The 21,435-nt window shown below is 45.4% G+C and overlaps 1 protein-coding gene across 2 annotated transcripts in view; it reads right to left on the bottom strand.

Annotated features, from left to right (window-relative positions):
* The window catches only part of LOC144124466 (sorting nexin-4-like), a 48,387-nt gene extending 44,269 nt beyond the window's left edge, over window positions 1-4,118 (bottom strand). For both annotated transcript variants that reach the window (XM_077657146.1, XM_077657145.1), the window contains exons 1-2: window positions 4,070-4,118; window positions 2,650-2,722 (exon numbers count right to left, since the gene is read on the bottom strand). In XM_077657146.1, coding sequence (XP_077513272.1) covers window positions 2,650-2,722; window positions 4,070-4,092 — 96 coding nt within the window. In that variant the 5' untranslated portion in view covers window positions 4,093-4,118. The remainder of the gene's footprint in view (window positions 1-2,649; window positions 2,723-4,069) is intronic.
* Window positions 4,119-21,435: the final 17,317 nt, after the last annotated feature.

A 21,435-nucleotide genomic window follows, 5' to 3' on the forward strand; every position in this document is an offset into this window, starting at 1 on the left:
AGGGGCCGAGGATCTAAACGGTGGAGTGTTGCAGCCAGGAGTGCACGCTCACGCTGAAACCGAGGGCAGTTACAAAGAAGGTGTTCTAAATTCTCGTCGCACCCACAGATCTCACACGCAGGAGGGTCCGCCATTGCGATTAAGAGGGAGTAGGCATTTGTAAACGCTACCCCCAGCCACAGGCGACATAACAGTGTAGCATCGCAGTGGGAGAGGCCGGACGAAGGACCGAGTTGAAGTAAGGGGTCTAGGCGGTGCAGACTGCATGTGGAGTTTCCAGGAAAAGACCATGATGCTAAAATCTCTTTTCGGCCAAGCATTCGCAGATGTCTTGTTGTGTCGGCTCTTGTCAAAGGTATGTGGACAATGTTGGCACTGCCGTGAGCTGATCGAGCTGCAGAGTCAGCTGCGTCTTTTCCGACAAAGCCACAGTGTCCCGGTATCCACTGGAAGACGACGTCATGATCCTTATCCTGCGCCTGGTGTTGAAGATGTCTGAATTCAGCTACGAGTTGATCATAATCGCCATGGCGTAAAGCAGAATTAAGACATTGTAGGGCTGCTTTCGAGTCGCAGAACACAGCCCATTTCTGGGGTGTTTGTGCACCGATGTACTGCACAGCCGCACGAAGAGCGGCCAATTCTGACCCGGTGGACGTTGTCCGATGCGAAGTTTGCTGGATAATACTGGTCCGTCTTGCAGGAATGACCATGGCGTAGGTTGAACTTGTACTTGAGACTGAAGCATCTGTATACACATGAGTGTGGTCACTATATGCGGCATGGAGTAGGTAGAGTGTCATCTGTTTAATGGCCGGTGCCGATAAGTTCGATTTTTTCGCTATGCCCGGAATTGTAAGGCGTACGCATGGCTCCCGCCGACACCACAGCGCAGAGGAAGGCCGTGCTGCCGGGGTGAACTGTGATGGGATGGACGACTGCTGGGTTGCTATAACCTTTGAAAACGCTGCATGTGGTCTTTGATCTGCCACTGACACAAGGTGGTGCTGGGGAATCTTTGTTAGATGCCGTATGTGGATCTGCAGGGTGTCAAGGGTTAAATACGTCAAGAGTAGGTAGTCCTGGGCGATTGCAATGGTAGCAACTGTTGATGTGCTGCGAGGGAGACCCAGGTGTGTGATAGAGATTAGCTTTTTCTTTACAAAGCTGCAATGCGGGCTCCATGATAAATTCCGGTCTATAACAATTCCTAAAAAACGATGAGAAGCACCATAGGCAATAGCATGGCCATCAATAGTTAGCGGATAACGAGTCATACTTTTGCGCGTAAATGCCACTATAGCACACTTCTCGGCTGACATGCTCAGACCTTGCTCTCGGAGATAGGAGGAAGTTATGGTTGCTGCCCTCTGAAGTCTTGCTTGCACCTGGAGACGCGTCACAGAGGAGGCCCAGATGCAGATGTCGTCGGCATACATAGAGATATAGACGGTATTAGGTAGGTACTCCGGGAGTCTTATGTTAGATTAAAGTAGGACTGAGCACTCCGCCCTGGGGCACGCCCCAGTAGGTGTAATGCACGGGTGTGGAGCCATCTTCACACATAATAAAGAATGTCCTTTTGGTCCGATAGCTTTGAATCCACCTATACATCCGTCCACCGATTCCAACAGCCTCTAGTGCATCAAGGATGGCCTCATGTGTCACGTTATCGTATGCATCTTTGACATCAAGAAAAAGTGCCGCACACACGCGCTTCTGGCATTTCTGTTGCTGTACTGTGGACACAAGATTTATGACGTTGTCTTTAGAGGAGCGACACCGTCTGAAACCCGCCATGGCTTTAGGATACGTTATTGCGCTCAAGATACCACTCCAGACGCACCAGAAGTATTCTTTCCATGACTTTTCCCACAGAACTGGCCAAAGCTATTGTCCTGTATGATGACAGGTTGAGCGGGGATTTCCCTGGTTTAGTAATGGTTTCAAGCGACTGGATTTCCACTGGGGAGGGATAACTCCGTCTAGCCACGAGTGGTTGCAAAGGCTGAGTAGCTCTCTACGCGCGTTGTGGCCAAGGTGGCACAGCGCAGCATATGTAATTCCGTCTGGACCTGGTGCAGACGAATGCTTACTTTCTGTAAGGGCAGCATCAAGTTCCTCACGAGTAAAGACAACATCCATTGCTGAATCCCGTGATGCAGGAGGAACACGCTTGGGACCCGAGGTAGTCACTGCACCCGCGATTGTCCTACAGAAGTCAGCTGCAACTTCAATCTGGTGACAGTTTTGGTGTAGAGCCAACGCATAGAAAGGCAGTCTTTGCTGTTGAAGCATCGCAAGAGCGCTGGAAGTCCTTCTGTCAATCTCTTAATCCTCGAAAGCCCATGTCCCTCATTTGGCAGACAGTGCGGGGGCTTCCATTTCAGCAAAATTTTCTCATCTATATTCTGCCTCGAAATCCTTAGCCTGCTGCACAGTATCGCAGATGGGTGGCATCCTTGCTTCCTCATAATAGGGTGGCTGGTGAACCACTATTTACACACTTAACAATGGTAGCAATTAGCCGAATATTCCACTGTCGTTTCATTTGCTGAACATAGACTGAGTAAAGAGTCCATGGCACACAAGAACAAACAGAAGGTTATGAGAGAAATAATAAGACCACATGGTCAGTGCGTTACTCACAGCTCGTGACCGCAGAAAGTTGGTCAGGTTTGTCTTAAGCTCTGTGCTGTACCTCTTCACCTCCTCGAAATCCCTGCAAAACAAATGTGACACCAATTGCAGAGCATAACAATGTCATGTGTATTGCAGGGTTATCTATAAAATGCCGTGTCTTGTGGACAGTCCTATGTGAGACAAACAGGCTGCAGCACCATGCAGTGGTTCAGGGAGCGAGCATGCATCCACCATATCAAACAATTACTGTGCGCATTTTGCTGCCACACTGTCAATGCGACATCATTTAGGTTGTCGTCTCAAAGGTCAAGGAAGGTCGGAGGACCTTGTGACGTCATCACAACCTGCCCATAGGATCGCGAACAAACTGCCATTGACAAATTCAATGCAACTGCCTACTGTGGCGCTGTGTATGAGCCTTGCGGAAGCTCGGGAAGAGCATCCTCGGCCTCGCAAGCCCCACCGCTGGCAGTGCTTGCAACAGACACCTGCCAGGTCAGTGGTGAAGCATTGATTAGCCGCTCCACACCACTGTGCCACTAGTGGAATGAGGAATTCCCGCGATTTATGAATGCGACTGAGATGGTCGTGACATCGTCAACACCATGTCACCACCAGCAGACCAATCATAGGGTAGCACCAGATTCGAAAATCTGAGGGCCGCGAAAAATTCTGGAAGTAGGCCCACGCTAGAAAATGGGTTAAGGTGGAGTAGTGGGTAGATTAAGATGTATTAATGTTTTGGATGAGTATAATCCCATACGATAATCCAATGGAAGGTACTGGAACATCCTAGAAGATGACTCATGCATACCACATAATGGCAATGGAACCGGTTCCAACCACAATTTTTGCAGGAAAATCGCAAGAACATCAGGCACTCGATGTAGACATCAGAGCAGGCAACCTTAATGCTATCACATTTTCTTCTCTAAGAATGTGGTAAAGAAGGCCCCCAAGTTTTTCAGAATACACTTGTGAGCCACAAGTTTCAGAGTCAAACACTCAACGCAGAAGCACGAATAACATCGCATTAAAAGTTACGGATGCATTTTTCATTTATAAATCTGTAAAGTCCATGCGAAAGTGAGGCTTCTGTGTTACTGTACAAGGCAAATGCAGAAGGGACCACTTTTGTTACTGCAATTCACAAAAAAGAACTGAACGGAAAAAGTTCTTAGTTTCCAGCGTTGAGAACTGAACAAAAGCTTTTGTTACTTTATGAGGGATAGATTACGGCACATACTGACGGGCACGTACCGTGCTATCGCGGATTAGCGGAAAGACGAAAACTAGGTGTGGAATTCCTCGTTAATCGGGACATAACTGGCAATGTAGCAGAGTTCTGTAGTATTAACGAGAGGGTAGCAGCTATCGTATAGGCTCAATAGGATATACAAGCTGAAGGTGGTGCAGGCCTACGCACCTACAGCCGGCCATGATGACCATACCGTTGAAAGTTTCTATGAAGACATGGAATCGGCAATGAACAAAGTAAAATCACAGTAGACTGTACTGATGGGCGACTTCAATGCGAAGGTGGGCAAGAAGCAGGCTGGCACCCAGGCAGGATGCGATTATGGGAATAGCAGGGGAGAGTTATTAGTAGAGTTCGCAGATAGGAAATAATATACGAATCATGAATACCTTCTTCCGAAAATGAGAGAACAGGAAGTGGACCTGGTAGAGCCCCAATGGTGAGACTAAAAATGAAATAGACCTCATTCTGTGCACTCACCCTGGCATTCTGCAGGATGTGGAGGTCGTCGTAAAGGCGTGGTGTAGCGACCACAGAATGGTAAGGTCTCGATTTAGCCTAGATTTGATGAGGGAACGGAAGAAACTAGTGAAGCGGAAGCCCATTAACGAGTTAGCGGTAAGAGGGAAGGTAGAGGTATTCAAAATTACACTGCACATCAGGAATTCGGCTTAAAATGAGGAAGACGATCTTATTGTTCGAACAATGAATGATAATCTCACTGCTATCATTACGGAGTGCATCGTAGAAGGTGGTAGGATTGTTTGACAGGCTATCTCAGGAGACGCTATCGGCACAAGTTACATACAGTTATATACAGGTTATATACAGTTATATACACAAGTTATATACAGGTTGCCACTTTCATGTGGCAAGTTGTATATCGGGCAGACAGGCCGGTGCCTGAACAAGCGACTCAGCGAGCACCACAGAAGTGTTAGAGATCAGGGACCAGGTAATCTGGCCCGTCACTGCCGTAGTCACAAGTGCACGCCTAACTTCAAGGAGTGTCGGTATTAGGAAAAAATAGCAATCAAAAAACGAGGGAAATAATTGAAGCGGCAGAGATGGAAAAATGAGGGACTGGGAAATTGTATCAGTGATCCTTCGGTGTTTTTATCAATGAAAGACTTAGCTTTCTTAGGTGCAAGGCAGAGGGCGAAAGTGTGAAACTTGTGCACTGTTTGGTAGGTTCTTTGTTTTTTTATTTTTATATTTTTAAATGTTTTTATTGTTTTGGTTTTCGTCTTTCCTTGACACATCATGACCTTGACAAGATAATCATTGTTAGTTGTTTGTACCTGCGCAATACTTGACCTTTATAAGGCTGTCAGCGCCAAATAAAGACCATTCAGTGGAAGTAAGCGCTTGTGTTGTGTCCTGTGTATTCTGTGCGCTATGAATCCTCATGTTAAGAGAACGGAAGCGGGCAGAGTGGGTGACGAGATTAAGAAGTTTACAGGCATAGGGTGAGCACAGCTAGCAAAGGACAGGGTTAATTGGAGACACATGGGAGAGGCCTTTGCCCTGCAGTGGGTGTAGTCAGGCTGATGATGATGTTGAGGAGTGGACATCAGAGTGCGACTCATCATTTCGCCGACTCAAGGGATTGAACGCTGGAGACAGGATTGAGCGGACGCAGCTTGTCTGCGCTCCGTGGATTTCTCGTCCTGTGCGCGCAAGATCCATTCGCAGTTCCACATTTTTGTCCGGATCAGACGTATAACGTCGAGAACTACTCGAGGATACGCTTTGATCCCAAGAAGTGACTTTCTTGGCATTATGCGGGACTTCAAAGCCCAAGCCAAAACGTGGGATCGCTAAGCTTCGCAAGCACTTCGGCACCGGGCCCGGCGTCCGTTGCCGCGTTTGGACTGACCAGCGAGCAGCTCTCCGCTACCCCTTCGACGATGGATGTGGACCACACCCATGGCTACGACCCCGAGTCTGGAGGATTCGGAAGTGTTCCGAGCAGCAGCAAACAAGGCGAGGCGAACTTTGATAATTCACAGCCAGAACCTGGATGGAAGACGATATACCTCAGGGCAGGACAGCGTGCACAAGGGCACTCGGCTCCGAAGGCATACGAAGATGACCCGAAGTAACCAGCAGCAGATCCCACAAGCCGCAAAAGGCCCCCGAGACTGCCTGACCTCGACAAGTATGAATTTAAAGTGATTATCAAGTCGAAAGACCGTTTGGACCTAAAAATGTGGGGTGGGAGTGTACACCAACTTAACGTCGCGTTCGAAAACGCGTTACGTGGCAAGACGCCAAACCTTACATCAGAGTTATTGAAGAGCAAAACATCATCATCGCGGCAACTTCCCATGTCGAAGATGCCACAGTACTTGCGAAGATCGATCACATCAACCTAGACGAGAAAAAGTACCACCTCAATGCCTGCGTGAAAAAACCGCAAGACTCATGCAAAGGGATGGTGCACGGGATTGACCCCAACGCATCAGACAGAGACCTAGAGAAAGAATTTTCCTCGGAAACCCACAAAATATTAGGCGTCCGAAAGCTTGGCAGATCCAACTCGGCGGTGATACTGTTCAGTGGATACAAAGTCCCTTTCTTTGTTACGTACGGGTGGATCGAGCGCAAATGTTTTCTTTATAGAAAAACTAGACCGTTTTGCGTACTGTGCGGCAGGGAAGGACATAGACAGGACGTCTGCCCCAGCCCAGCTGAATCAAAATGTGACTCGTGCGGCAAGCTGAATCCCGGGGAAGCTCACGATTGCACCCCAACTTGTGCGGCATGCCAGGGGAATCACCACACCTACTCAAGGGAATGCAAAGCAAAATTTCTGGATAACATCAATAAGCCTAGGAAACATCAACATTGCGGTGATCAGGAAGAGAAACCGACAACCAGTGGCACCAGCAAGAGCTACGCGGCAGCTGTACGCACCAGCCGAAATGAGCAGTTCGAGAAGAAGGAATCCAGAAAAAGCGGCCTCCAATTCTACGTCCAGGTTCAGGTCAAGATAAAAGTCTAGTCAACGTCGCAACTCGTCAGGCCGATCCGGAACGGAAGAGTCAAGACATCATAAACAGCAGGGGACCACAAGGTCGACCTCCTTTGCACCTAAGGCGGATCCACCGGCATAGGAGACGCCACGCACCCGAGAACGCGGACTGTCATCCGAGAAGCAAGAAGACTCAAGACACATCGTAAAGGCGGGCTATGCTGGGTTGCCTCCATCCCTCCCCGGAAACACGATATCTAAGGAGTTTAATGACCTGAAAGCAGAAATTATTCAGCTAAAAAAAACAGAACGAGGCGTTGCGAGCTGAACTTAAATTGGTCAGGCTGCAGTCACAAATAACTCCCAAAAAAACACCCGAAGCCCGGCCAAACTCACAGTTTATGAGCGCATCATTGCAGAGCTGAGGGCTGACAGAAAGGAGCAGGATAAAAAGTTCCTACAAGTTATTCAGATGGTCAAAAACGAGTTCACAAACGAGTCCGCCAACACTAGGAAATACATAAACTCTGCCATTGCCACAGTCCGAGACGAATTCAAATCTAAACTCAACGAGTGCAACTTCCGAAATAGGAAATCCAAATATGCCGACAGGCACCCACTTCCAGAAGAGGATGAATAAGGACCATGGCACATAGGGGACATGAAACAATAATTTGGCAATGGAATTGTCGGGGATTTAAAAAGAAAAAAAGCAAGCCTTCAATTTTTCATTGACACGTCGGAGACGCCACCTGCTGTAATAGTACTTCAAGAAGCAAATACGGTCATCAGCATGAGGGGGTACAAACCTTTCCAAGACGAGCATAGCCTAGGAATACTTGTTCAAGGAGTTTACCGCAATGCTGCAAGAACCGCTAGCCGAAAATATCGAACATGCTTACATTGACATTCTTCCCAAACACAGGGGAAAACGCAGTTTGCACATACTGAATGTGTACATGAGTCGGCCCAGGGACTCATGTCGTCAGATAGCCACGCTATTTAATAATTTTATCAAGAGGGCAGGTAAGGACCCCCTTGTCATAGCCGGTGATTTCAATGCGCCCCATCAAGCATGGGGATATCACTTCAACAGCCCGAAAGGTAGGAGGATACTTGAGATCGAAAATATCGAACATGCTTACATTGACATTCTTCCCAAACACAGGGGAAAACGCAGTTTGCACATACTGAACGTGTACAGTCGCCCCAGGGACTCATGTCGTCAGATAGCCACATTATTTAATAATTTTATCAAGAGGGCAGGTAAGTACCCCCTCGACATAGCCGGCGATTTCAATGCACCCCATCAAGCATGGGGATATCACTTTAACAGCCCGAAAGGTAGGAGGATACTTGAGATCACTAACAGAGAAGGGCTCGCAATCTAAACGGATCCCCTGCAACCCACCAGAGTGGGTAATAGTGTCAGCAGGGACACCTGTCCAGATCTCACGCTTGTGAAAAACTGCCTGCAGGCCACCCGGTCTAACACTGGCGAGTCCCTGGGCAGTGATCACTTCATCGTCTCCTGCACTGTTCAGGGAGTTAAATGTCGGAAAACAATTGGCAAGGCTAAGATTGTGAACTGGGACAAGTGGAGAGAGGAAATCGCACGTCTCCCGGACGGATATCACAGATATTGAGGCGTGGACAGCGCTGCAGATGAAAACCGTCGCCAGGCACTTTACGACAGCGAACACCACGGAAGAAACTCCGGCAGTTGACCCGCACCTGTTACATCTGTGGGAAGCCAGGAGATCTCTGACAAGGAGGTGGAAAAGGCAAAAGTTAAATCGCAAGCTGAAGACCAAGATTGCAGAACTCACCAAAGAAGCGGATGACTACGCACATAACCTCGCTAACCAAAACTGGCTCAAGCTGTGTGATGAGCTCAACGGTAGAATGGGCACGGCTAAGGCATGGGGACTCCTCAGATCCCTTATCGAGCCGAACTCAAACCGGAAAGAGCAAACAGACACGCTCTGTAACGCCTTGCACAGCTATAAAGGGGACAACGAAACAGAACTTGCATGGAAATTCCTCGATCTGGGATCCTCGTACCCTCTCCCTGCGTACACCGGTGCACCCAATGAAGAGATGGACCAAGACGTAACGGTTGAGGAACTGAGGGCGGAGCTTGACGTCATGCGTAAGAACACCGCTCCTGGACCGGACCAGATAAACACCAAGATGCTCTTGAATATGGATGACATCTCCTTAAGAAAATTAGTGAAATGCTTCCATACGCAGAGCTCGAACAAGGGCCAGATCCCAGACTCCTGGAAATTGGCTTTAGTGCGATTTATTCCCAAGCCCCAAAAGCCATGCGATATTGATCATTTACGACCGATCTCCCTGACGTCGTGTCTGGTAAACTGTTCGAGAGGGTCGTGAACGCCCGACTGAAACGACTCCTGAGGAAGACTGATATCCTCCCTGACACGCTGTACGGGTTGAGAAAAGCTGTTTACACACGATATTCCCCTCCGTATCAGAGAGGATATTCTGGACAAACCCGGTAGATGTCAGGTCAAGGCCATCCTTGCGCTCGATTTAAAAGGGGCATTTGACAATGACAACCACCAGGGAATACTGGATGGGCTTAACAGCATCAACTGTGGTGACCGCACATATAATTACGTGAGGGACTTTCTCTCCAATAGAAAAACGTTAATAAGTATCGGTGATCGCACCTCCTCTCCGTTCAATCTAGGTTCCAAGGGCACCCCGCAGGGAGCGGTCTTGTCTCCGCTTCTCTTCAACCTGGCCATGCGTGGGCTACCAGAGAAGCTAGACCGCATCCAAGGCATTAAGCACGCTATATACGCCCACGACATTACGATCTGGTGTTGCAGCGTTAATGAAGGAGAAATTCAAGACCGGCTTCAGGAAGCAGCGAATGTCGTGTGCCAGCATGCGGCGAGGCATGGGTTAACGTGCTCTCCCGAGAAATCAGAGTTACTCCTGATCGACCGTGGCAAGAAGCAGAATACGGGGCTTTTGCTGTCCACTCCCTCTGTGGCCATTACGGTCCAGGGTATGAGCATTCCGATCAAGAAAGAGATCAAGATCCTGGGAGCCATCATACCCAGCGGCAACACTAACACCACTACAATCAGACAGCTCCAAGCCTATTCCGAACAAGTCTCTAGAATGCTACGCCGGGTAATCAAGAAAAGAAATGGGCTAAGAGAGAAGGAGGCCCTAAGATTAGTTCAGGCTTTCATTCTCTCTAAACTAACATACGCCACCCCGCACTTACGGCTTAGCAAAAAGGAGAAAGACCAACTAGATGTTATTATTCGAAAGGCAGTTAAGACGGCGCTGGGACTCCCTTTATGCACATCCACTAAGCGCTTATTACAGCTGGGGATCCATAACACCATCGACGAACTAATAGAGGCCCACCGTGTAAATCAAATTGTCAGGCTCTCAACATCTACACCTGGCAGGAAAATATTACAGAAGCTGAGAATCAGTCCACCCCGGGAAGTCGCTGACAAGATCGACATGCCCATGCAGATGTGATCACACATCACGACTCACCCCATACCAAAACGCATGGATGAGGAATACAACAGAGGACGGAGACTAGCCAGAGCTAGACACCTCTCTAAGCGCTGGGATGAAAACAAGGACATGATCTACGTTGATGCGGCTGGACCCGTTAATGGAGTCGCGGCAATTGCAGCAGTTTCACCCTGGGGGGACATCATTGCAAGCAGCCTTATCCAAGCGGTGGATACCACATCGGCTGAAGAAGCAGCTATCGCACTAGCGATATCAAAGAACAGCGAGGCAACGGTTATGCCCGACTCACAAGCAGTGGTACGCAATTACCTCAGAGGCCGCGTTGGCGCTCCGTGTTGGGAAATTTTGGAAAGGTCTAATCCTTCCAACATCCAGATCTTCTGGACGCCAGGGCACCTCTCGACGGGCAATGAGGCGGCCAACACAGCTGCTCGAGCTCTCCTCCTCCAAGCATCTGGCACGCAGCCTCTCTCTGACACAGTTGACAACCCCTCACCCTTACTAAGCTACGCAGAAATTACGGAGTACTATAAGATCACAAGAAGGAAATATCCTCTTCCTCACAAAACCCCAAGTAAATATGAAGAGCACATAATCAGGCGACTACAAACTAATACTCTGCCCAATCCTTACCTAATGAGTAAATGGTACCCAGACACCTACGATTCGTCCTGCCCCTTCTGTGGAGCAGTTGGCACACTCCTTCACGCGGTTTGGGAATGTAAAAAAAATCCAGACTTGGACAGCAATCCCGATCCGACTTATGAGCGCTGGGAGGCAACCCTTCATAGTCACAGCTTCCTCGACCAGAAATCGCTGGTTGAGAGGGGCCGGATTATGATGGCGACCAATGGGTTCTTGTATTGAACCCACCCAGTTTTTATGCTCCGAATAAATGTTTTTCCTCCTCCTCCTCCTCGCCGACTCAAATACCTGCTAACGCTGCATCCTATTCTCCGGAACTTCAACCCGTCTGCTCCGACAGAGGTTTACATTGATGGAAGTGGTGTTGGCGTCGTGAGAACAAGTCGCTGCTTATGCCAGTCGATCTCTAAGCAAGGCTGAACAAAACTACATCATTACCGAGCAAGAATACCTTGCGGTTATTTTTACCATGCAGCGGCTTCGCGGTTACCTGAATGGATGGCCATTCAATGCCGTAACCGACATTCATGCCCTATGCTGGCTGCTCAATCTCAGTGATCCATCAGGTCGTCTTGCACGCTGGGCCCTCTGCCTGCAAGAATACAACTTCATCATCTCGTATAAGCCTGGTCGACGACATGTCGATGCCAACTGCCTCTCCCGGTTACCACTTGCTATGACACAATGCGATGCTGATGATTTCGACCATTACATCGCTTCTGTATCACCGGAGAATCTCGACACCGTTCTCTCTTTCTTCACTGATGGCGATCCGTGCTTAGTAGAGACTCCCTGCCTGGCTGAAGAGGCTTGCCCGCCTGAAAACTCTTGCATCCCAAGACAGCTCAAAAGCTCGATACAACGGCCACCATCGCCATATCACCTACCTTCCTGGCGAATTCACCTGGGTTTGGCAACCAGTAAGAAAATGCGGGTTACACCAGAAAATGCTGGCACACTACACTGGTTCTTATGTCATCGTGGACCAACTCAGTGACCTGAACTACTCCACGGCGCACCTTACCCCTAGTGGTCGCTGTTCCGCAACAACTGAAGTCACACACGTTGCCCGGTTGAAGCCATGCCATTCTCGTGACAGTACCTGACTTCCCCAGAGGGCTTCGCCTGAGGAGGTGGAAAGTGTTACAGGTGTGGTGACAACGACTCTGGAAGCTGGGACGAAGACGAGGAGATATATGCGCATGTTGGTTGTGGTGGCCTACTGTCTTCCAGCTAGCGGCTGCCTGTCTCTCTAATTATAACGTTTCGGATGTTATACAATATTCCCGACGCGGATATGAGCATGAATAGGCGTTTCGCAGAACATTTAAAAAACTGAGCAGGGAAGAAGGAATGGTTAATGAGACATAAATCTACAAATCTGCTATACCTTGGCTTTTTCACCACATGCCTACGATGCAGCATCTTCTTCCTTATACTGCACAACTCAAAGAAAATGCGTGAACAATGATGCCGATAGCAACAGGGATCCTGGAGGAACTATTCTATTAAAAATTATTAGCATTTTTGTCCGTTACTGAGGTGCGGGCGGATGATTTTTGCTGTGGTGTCAAATGACATGCCCACGGCCGGAAAGGTTAAGCTTGGCCAGCATATCTCGCCGCCTTACCACTGCGAGAGTAACTTCCGAAGAAAGATGCAGTTTCTGATTGAAAACAACATCTGGGTGAGGGGGCTGCCCCTCAACTCAATGTGACAGGCATGATTTAGTTTTATGCAACAGTACAGAGAAGTTTGAAGGGCTCATAACATGGAAGACAGGGAGTCTGCACTCGACGATTGATTATGCACTTCAAAGGGTGAGGGTTCGAGCTAGTGGGTAGTCAACATGAGGATCCATAGCACACACAATTGAGGGGACACAACACGACCACACAGTTGAGGGGACACAACACGAGCGCTTGTGTTGTGTCCCCTCAATTGTGTGTGCTATGGATCCCCATGAAGATTATGCACTAATGCCACAGAGGATGTATAATAGATTAGGGGTAATGAGCATAGATGAACATGGTTCCAGAAGTCTAGGTAGTGACCACAAGCGTATCAAGTTGAGTTTCAGAAGAGAAACCAAAGTAGGACTGAAGTGAGATGAACAATCAGAGGGGAATTTTTACTCAGAAAAGCAATTGGAAGCAGCAGCCAAACAAATTGACAAAGCAATTTTTGAGGATAGTGAAACAGAATGGACTTATACCAAATTAACTTGATTACTGGAGCTAGAGCTAGCTAAGGTGCGAGTAAAGCTAAAAGGGAAAAGACGCAAACCCAAGAGTTGGTGGGATGAGGAGATCAAAAGGGCGATAGAGAAACATCAGGAAGCGTCCAGGAAACACAGATATTCCAAGAAGAGTGGGGAACCAGAATTTGAAGCAGACAGAAAATGGGATACCTTCATAAAGTGTAGAAGGGAAGCACCCTATTTGATTAATGAGAAAATTAGAAGAAAGGGTGCCCAATGGTTGTCAAAAGTAAATAAAAAGGATGGAAAAGCAGCTGAAAAATTCTGGAAGCATCTAAATGCAATGAGTAATAAGACTAGGCTAGAACAAAGGTTCATTGTTATAGGTCAAGGTATTCGACTAGAAGGGGATGAAGCGATAAAACACATAGGAACAAGGATGACAGAAAAATTTAAAGAAAAATGTTGCACATAATTTATCGAAGGAGGATAGACCGGTTACTGCAATAGCTTCACTTTTATGTTATTTATTTATACAAAATGCCCCTAAAGACCCACAATTTGAAGGTATCACATAGGGGGGGGGGGAGGCAGTACAGGCAAGAGTCAAAAGAAATAAATAAGGCAAAAAATTCAAGAAACTACAAACAAAAACAGATAAAAGCATATGGATCGTTGGAATAAAAATACAAAACCGACATAATTAACCATTGAAGCATAAATGGCAAGAAACAGAAACATTAACAGAACATAAACAGAAACATTTTCAGCCGAAATACAAGTTTTCGTGCAGTTCTGAGAGAAAAAGTTTACACCTATCTCTCGTCTACTCTTCGACGACTTGTAAAATCGATGCTCGTCAATTTTGCTAGTTTCGATCTAAAACGATGTATCTCGTTGTTTTGAGCCGGAATACAAGTTTTCGCGCAGTTCTGAGAGAAAAAGCTTACAGCTCTCTCTCGTCCACTCTTCGACGAGTTGTAAAATCGAAGTTCGTAAATCTCGGTAGTTTCGATCTAAAACGATGTATCCCGTTGTATTAAGCCGGAATACAAGTTTTCGTGCAGTTCTGAGAGAAAAAGTTTACACCTATCTCTCGTCTACACTTCGACGACTTGTAAAATCGATGTTCGTGAATCTCGCTAGTTTCGATCTAAAACGATGTATCTCGTTGTTTTGAGCCGGAATACAAGTTTTCGCGCAGTTCTGAGATAAAAAGTTTACACCTTTTCTCGTCGGCTCTTCGACGACTTGTAAAATCGATGCTCGTGATATTTGCTAGTTTCGATCTAAAACAATGTTTTCTTGCAGTTCTGAGAGAAAAAGTTTACACCTTTATCTCATCTACTCTTCGACGACTAGTAAAATCGATGCTCGTGAATTTTGCTAGTTTCGATCTAAAACGATGTATCCCGTTGTTTTGAGCCGGAATACAAGTTTTCGCGCAGTTCTGAGATAAAAAGTTTACACCTTTTCCCGTCGGCTCTTCGACGACTTGTAAAATCGATGCTCGTGATATTTGCTAGTTTCGATCTAAAACAATGTTTTCGTGCAGTTCTGAGAGAAAAAGTTTACACCTTTCTCTCGTCTACTCTTCGACGACTTGTAAAATCGATGCTCGTGAATTTTGCTATTTTCGATCTAAAACGATGTATCCCGTTGTTTTGAGCCGGAATACAAGTTTTCGCGCAGTTCTGAGAGAAAACGTTTACGCCTTTCTCTCGTCTACTCTTCGACTAGTAAAATCGATGTTCGTGAATCTCGCTAGTTTCGATCTAAAACGAAGTATCCCGTTGTTTCGAGCCGAAATACAAGTTTTCGCGCAGTTCTGAGAGAAAAAGTTTACACCTTTCTCTCGTCTACTCTTCGACGACTTGTAAAATCGATGCTCGTGAATTTTGCTATTTTCGATCTAAAACGATGTATTCCGTTGTTTTGAGCCGGAATACAAGTTTTCGCGCAGTTCTGAGAGAAAACGTTTACACCTTTCTCTCGTCTACTCTTCGACTAGTAAAATCGATGTTCGTGAATCTCGCTAGTTTCGATCTAAAACGAATTATCCCGTTGTTTCGAGCCGAAATACAAGTTTTCGCGCAGTTCTGAGAGATAAAGTTTACACCTGTCTCTCGTCTACTCTTCGACGACTTGTAAAATCGATTCTCGTGAATTTTGCTAGTTTCGATCTTAAACGATGTACCCCGTTGTTTTGAGCCGAAATGCAAGTTTTCGCGCAGCTCTGAGAGGAAAATGTTTACACCTTTCTCTCGTCTATTCTTCGACGACATGTAAAATCGATGCTCGTGAATTTTGCTAGTTTCGATCTAAAACGATGTATTCTGTTGTTTTGAGCCGGAATACAAGTTTTCGCGCAGTTCTTGGAGAGAAAGTTTACACCTTTCTCTCGTCTACTCTTCGACGACATGTAAAATCGATGCTCGTGAATTTTGCTAGTTTCGATCTAAAACGATGTATTCTGTTGTTTTGAGCCGGAGTACAAGTTTTCGCGCACTTCTCAGAGAAAAAGTTTACACCTTTCTCTCGTCTACTCTTCGACGACTTGTAAAATCGATGCTCGTGAATTTTGCTAGTTTCGATCTAAAACGATGTTTCTCGTTGTTTTGAGCCGGAATACAAGTTTTCGCGCAGTTCTGAGATAAAAATTTACACCTTTTCTCGTCGGCTCTTCGACGACTTGTAAAATCGATGCTCGTGATATTTGCTAGTTTCGATCTAAAACAATGTATCCCGTTGTTTCGAGCCGGAATACACGTTTTCGCGCAGTTCTGAGAGAAAAGTTTACACCTTCTCTCGTCTACTCTTCGACGACTAGTAAAATCGATGTTCGTGAATCTCGCTAGTTTCGATCTAAAACGATGTATCCCGTTGTTTTCAGCCGGAATTCAAGCTTTCGCGCAGTTCTGAGAGAAAAAGTTTACAGCGCTCTCTCGTCTACTCTTCGACGACTTGTAAAATCAAAGTTCGTAAATCTCGCTAGTTTTGATCTAAAACGTTGTATCCCATTGTTTTGAGCCGGAATACAAGTTTTCGCGCAGTTCTGAGAGAAAAAGTTTACAGCTTTCTCTCGTCTACTCTTCGACGACTTGTAAAATCGAAGTGCATAAATCTCGCTAGTTTCGATCTAAAACGATGTATCCCGTAGTTTTCAGCCGGAATACAAGTTTTCGTGCAGTTCTGAGAGAAAAAGTTTACACCTTTATCTCGTCTACTCTTCGACGACTAGTAAAATCGATGCTCGTGAATTTTGCTAGTTTCAATCTAAAACGATGTATCCCGTTGTTTTGAGCCGGAATACAAATTTTCGCGCAGTTCTGAAAGAAAAAGTTTATACCTTTCTCTCGTCTACTCTTCGACGACTAGTAAAATCGATGTTCGTGAATCTCGCTTGTTCCGATCTTAAACGATGTATCCCGTTGTTTTGAGCCGGAATACAAGTTTTCGCGCAGTTCTGAGAGAAAAAGTTTACACCTTTCTCTCGTTTACTCTTCGACGACTTGTAAACTCGACACTCGTGAATTTTGCTACTTTCGATCTAAAACGATGTATCCCGTTGTTTTCAGCCGGAATACAAGTTTTCGTGCAGTTCTGAGAGAAAAAGTTTACACCTTTCTCTCGTCTACTCTTCGACGACTTGTAAAATCGATGCTCGTGAATTTTGCTAGTTTCGATCTAAAACGATGTTTCTCGTTGTTTTGAGCCGGAATACAAGTTTTCGCGCAGTTCTGAGATAAAAATTTACACATTTTCTCGTCGGCTCTTCGACGACTTGTAAAATCGATGCTCGTGATATTTGCTAGTTTCGATCTAAAACAATGTATCCCGTTGTTTCGAGCCGGAATACACGTTTTCGCGCAGTTCTGAGAGAAAAAGTTTACACCTATCTCTCGTCTACTCTTCGACGACTTGTAAAATCGATGCTCGTGAATTTTGCTAGTTTCGATCTAAAACGATGTATCTCTTTGTTTTGAGCCGGAATACAAGTTTTCGCGCAGTTCTGAGAGAAAAAGCTTACAGCTCTCTCTCGTCTACTCTTCGACTAGTAAAATCGATGTTCGTGAATCTCGCTAGTTTCGATCTAAAACGAATTATCCCGTTGTTTCGAGCCGAAATACAAGTTTTCGCGCAGTTCTGAGAGATAAAGTTTACACCTGTCTCTCGTCTACTCTTCGACGACTTGTAAAATCGATTCTCGTGAATTTTGCTAGTTTCGATCTTAAACGATGTACCCCGTTGTTTTGAGCCGGAATGCAAGTTTTCGCGCAGCTCTGAGAGGAAAATGTTTACACCTTTCTCTCGTCTATTCTTCGACGACATGTAAAATCGATGCTCGTGAATTTTGCTAGTTTCGATCTAAAACGATGTATTCTGTTGTTTTGAGCCGGAATACAAGTTTTCGCGCAGTTCTTAGAGAGAAAGTTTACACCTTTCTCTCGTCTACTCTTCGACGACATGTAAAATCGATGCTCGTGAATTTTGCTAGTTTCGATCTAAAACGATGTATTCTGTTGTTTTGAGCCGGAATACAAGTTTTCGCGCAGTTCTGAGATAAAAATTTACACCTTTTCTCGTCGGCTCTTCGACGACTTGTAAAATCGATGTTCGTGATATTTGCTAGTTTCGATCTAAAACAATGTATCCCGTTGTTTCGAGCCGGAATACACGTTTTCGCGCAGTTCTGAGAGAAAAAGTTTACACCTTCTCTCGTCTACTCTTCGACGACTAGTAAAATCGATGTTCGTGAATCTCGCTAGTTTCGATCTAAAACGATGTATCCCGTTGTTTTCAGCCGGAATTCAAGCTTTCGCGCAGTTCTGAGAGAAAAAGTTTACAGCGCTCTCTCGTCTACTCTTCGACGACTTGTAAAATCAAAGTTCGTAAATCTCGCTAGCTTTGATCTAAAACGATGTATCCCATTGTTTTGAGCCGGAATACAAGTTTTCGCGCAGTTCTGAGAGAAAAAGTTTACAGCTTTCTCTCGTCTACTCTTCGACGACTTGTAAAATCGAAGTGCATAAATCTCGCTAGTTTCGATCTAAAACGATGTATCCCGTAGTTTTCAGCCGGAATACAAGTTTTCGTGCAGTTCTGAGAGAAAAAGTTTACACCTTTATCTCGTCTACTCTTCGACGACTAGTAAAATCGATGCTCGTGAATTTTGCTAGTTTCAATCTAAAACGATGTATCCCGTTGTTTTGAGCCGGAATACAAATTTTCGCGCAGTTCTGAAAGAAAAAGTTTATACCTTTCTCTCGTCTACTCTTCGACGACTAGTAAAATCGATGTTCGTGAATCTCGCTTGTTCCGATCTTAAACGATGTATCCCGTTGTTTTGAGCCGGAATACAAGTTTTCGCGCAGTTCTGATAGAAAAAGTTTACACCTTTCTCTCGTCTACTCTTCGACGACTTGTAAATTCGACACTCGTGAATTTTGCTACTTTCGATCTAAAACGATGTATCCCGTTGTTTTCAGCCGGAATACAAGTTTTCGTGCAGTTCTGAGAGAAAAAGTTTACACCTATCTCTCGTCTACTCTTCGACGACTTGTAAAATCGATGCTCGTGAATTTTGCTAGTTTCGATCTAAAACGATGTATCTCGTTGTTTTGAGCCGGAATACAAGTTTTCGCGCAGTTCTGAGAGAAAAAGCTCACAGCTCTCTCTCGTCTACTCTTCGACGAGTTGTAAAATCGAAGTGCGTAAATCTCGCAATTTTCGATCTAAAACGATGTATCCCGTTGGTTTGAGCCGGAATACAAGTTTTCGCGATGTTCTGAGAGAAAAAGTTTACAGCTTTCTCTTGTCTACTCTTCGAAGACATGTAAAATCGAATTGCGTAAATCTCGCTAGTTTCGATCTAAAACGATGTATCCCGTTGTTTTGAGCCGGAATACAAGTTTTCCCGCAGTTCTGAGAGAAAAAGTTGACAGCTCTCTCTCGTCTACTCTTCGACGACTTGTAAAATCGATGTTCGTGAATCTCGCTAGTTTCGATCTAAAACGATGTATCCCGGTGGTTTGAACCGGAATACAAGTTTTCGCGCAGTTCTGAGAGAAAAACGTTTGCAGCTTTCTCTCGTCTACACTTCGACGACTTGTAAACTCGATGCTCGTCAATTTTGCTAGTTTCGATCTAAAACGATGTATCCCATTGTTTTCAGCCGGAATACAAGTTTTCTTGCAGTTCTGAGAGAAAAAGTTTACACCTATCTCTCGTCTACTCTTCGACGACTTGTAAAATCGATGCTCGTGAATTTTGCTAGTTTCGATCTAAAACGATGTATCTCGTTGTTTTGAGCCGGAATACAAGTTTTCGCGCAGTTCTGAGAGAAAAAGCTTACAGCTCTCTCTCGTCTACTCTTCGACGAGTTGTAAAATCGAAGTGCGTAAATCTCGCAATTTTCGATCTAAAACGATGTATCCCGTTGTTTTGAGCCGGAATACAAGTTTTCGCGATGTTCTGAGAGAAAAAGTTTACAGCTTTCTCTTGTCTACTCTTCGACGACATGTAAAATCGAATTGCGTAAATCTCGCTAGTTTCGATCTAAAACGATGTATCCCGTTGTTTTGAGCCGGAATACAATTTTTCCCGCAGTTCTGAAAGAAAAAGTTGATAGCTCTCTCTCGTCTACTCTTCGACTAGTAAAATCGATGTTCGTGAATCTCGCTAGTTTCGATCTAAAACAAAGTGTCCCGTTGTTTCGAGCCGAAATACAAGTTTTCGCGCAGTTCTGAGAGATAAAGTTTACACCTTTCTCTCGTCTACTCTTCGACGACTTGTAAAATTGATGCTCGTGAATTTTGCTATTTTCGATCTAAAACGATGTATCCCGTTGTTTTGAGCCGGAATACAAGTTTTCGCGCAGTTCTGAGAGAAAACGTTTACACCTTTCTCTCGTCTACTCTTCGACTAGTAAAATCGATGTTCGTGAATCTCGCTAGTTTCAATCTAAAACGAAGTATCCCGTTGTTTCGAGCCGAAATACAAGTTTTCGCGCAGTTCTGAGAGAAAAAGTTTACACCTTTCTCTCGTCTACTCTTCGACGACTTGTAAAATCGATGCTCGTGAATTTTGCTATTTTCGATCTAAAACGATGTATCCCGTTGTTTTGAGCCGGAATACAAGTTTTCGCGCAGTTCAGAGAGAAAACGTTTACACCTTTCTCTCGTCTACTCTTCGACTAGTAAAATCGATGTTCGTGAATCTCGCTAGTTTCGATCTAAAACGAAGTATCCCGTTGTTTCGAGCCGAAACACAAGTTTTCGCGCAGTTCTGAGAGATAAAGTTTACACCTTTCCCTCGTCTACTCTTCGACGACTTGTAAAATCGATTCTCGTGAATTTTGCTAGTTTCGATCTTAAACCATGTATCCCGTTGTTTTGAGCCGGAATGCAAGTTTTCGCGCAGCTCTGAGAGGAAAATGTTTACACCTTTCTCTCGTCTACTCTTCGACGACTAGTAAAATCGATGTTCGTGAATCTCGCTAGTTTCGATCTAAAACGATCTATCCCGTTGCTTTGAGCCGGAATACAAGTTTTCGCGCAGTTCTGAGAGAAAACGTTTACACCTTTCTCTCGTCTATTCTTCGACGACATGTAAAATCGATGCTCGTGAATTTTGCTAGTTTCGATCTAAAACGATGTATTCTGTTGTTTTGAGCCGGAATACAAGTTTTTGCGCAGTTCTTAGAAAGTTTACACCTTTCTCTCGTCTACTCTTCGACTAGTAAAATCGATGTTCGTGAATCTCGCTAGTTTCGATCTAAAACGAATTATCCCGTTGTTTCGAGCCGAAATACAAGTTTTCGCGCAGTTCTGAGAGATAAAGTTTACACCTGTCTCTCGTCTACTCTTCGACGACTTGTAAAATCGATTCTCGTGAATTTTGCTAGTTTCGATCTTAAACGATGTACCCCGTTGTTTTGAGCCGAAATGCAAGTTTTCGCGCAGCTCTGAGAGGAAAATGTTTACACCTTTCTCTCGTCTATTCTTCGACGACATGTAAAATCGATGCTCGTGAATTTTGCTAGTTTCGATCTAAAACGATGTATTCTGTTGTTTTGAGCCGGAATACAAGTTTTCGCGCAGTTCTTGGAGAGAAAGTTTACACCTTTCTCTCGTCTACTCTTCGACGACATGTAAAATCGATGCTCGTGAATTTTGC

The sequence above is a fragment of the Amblyomma americanum genome, chromosome 3 (assembly GCF_052857255.1).
Source record: "Amblyomma americanum isolate KBUSLIRL-KWMA chromosome 3, ASM5285725v1, whole genome shotgun sequence".
Taxonomy (NCBI): domain Eukaryota; kingdom Metazoa; phylum Arthropoda; class Arachnida; order Ixodida; family Ixodidae; genus Amblyomma; species Amblyomma americanum.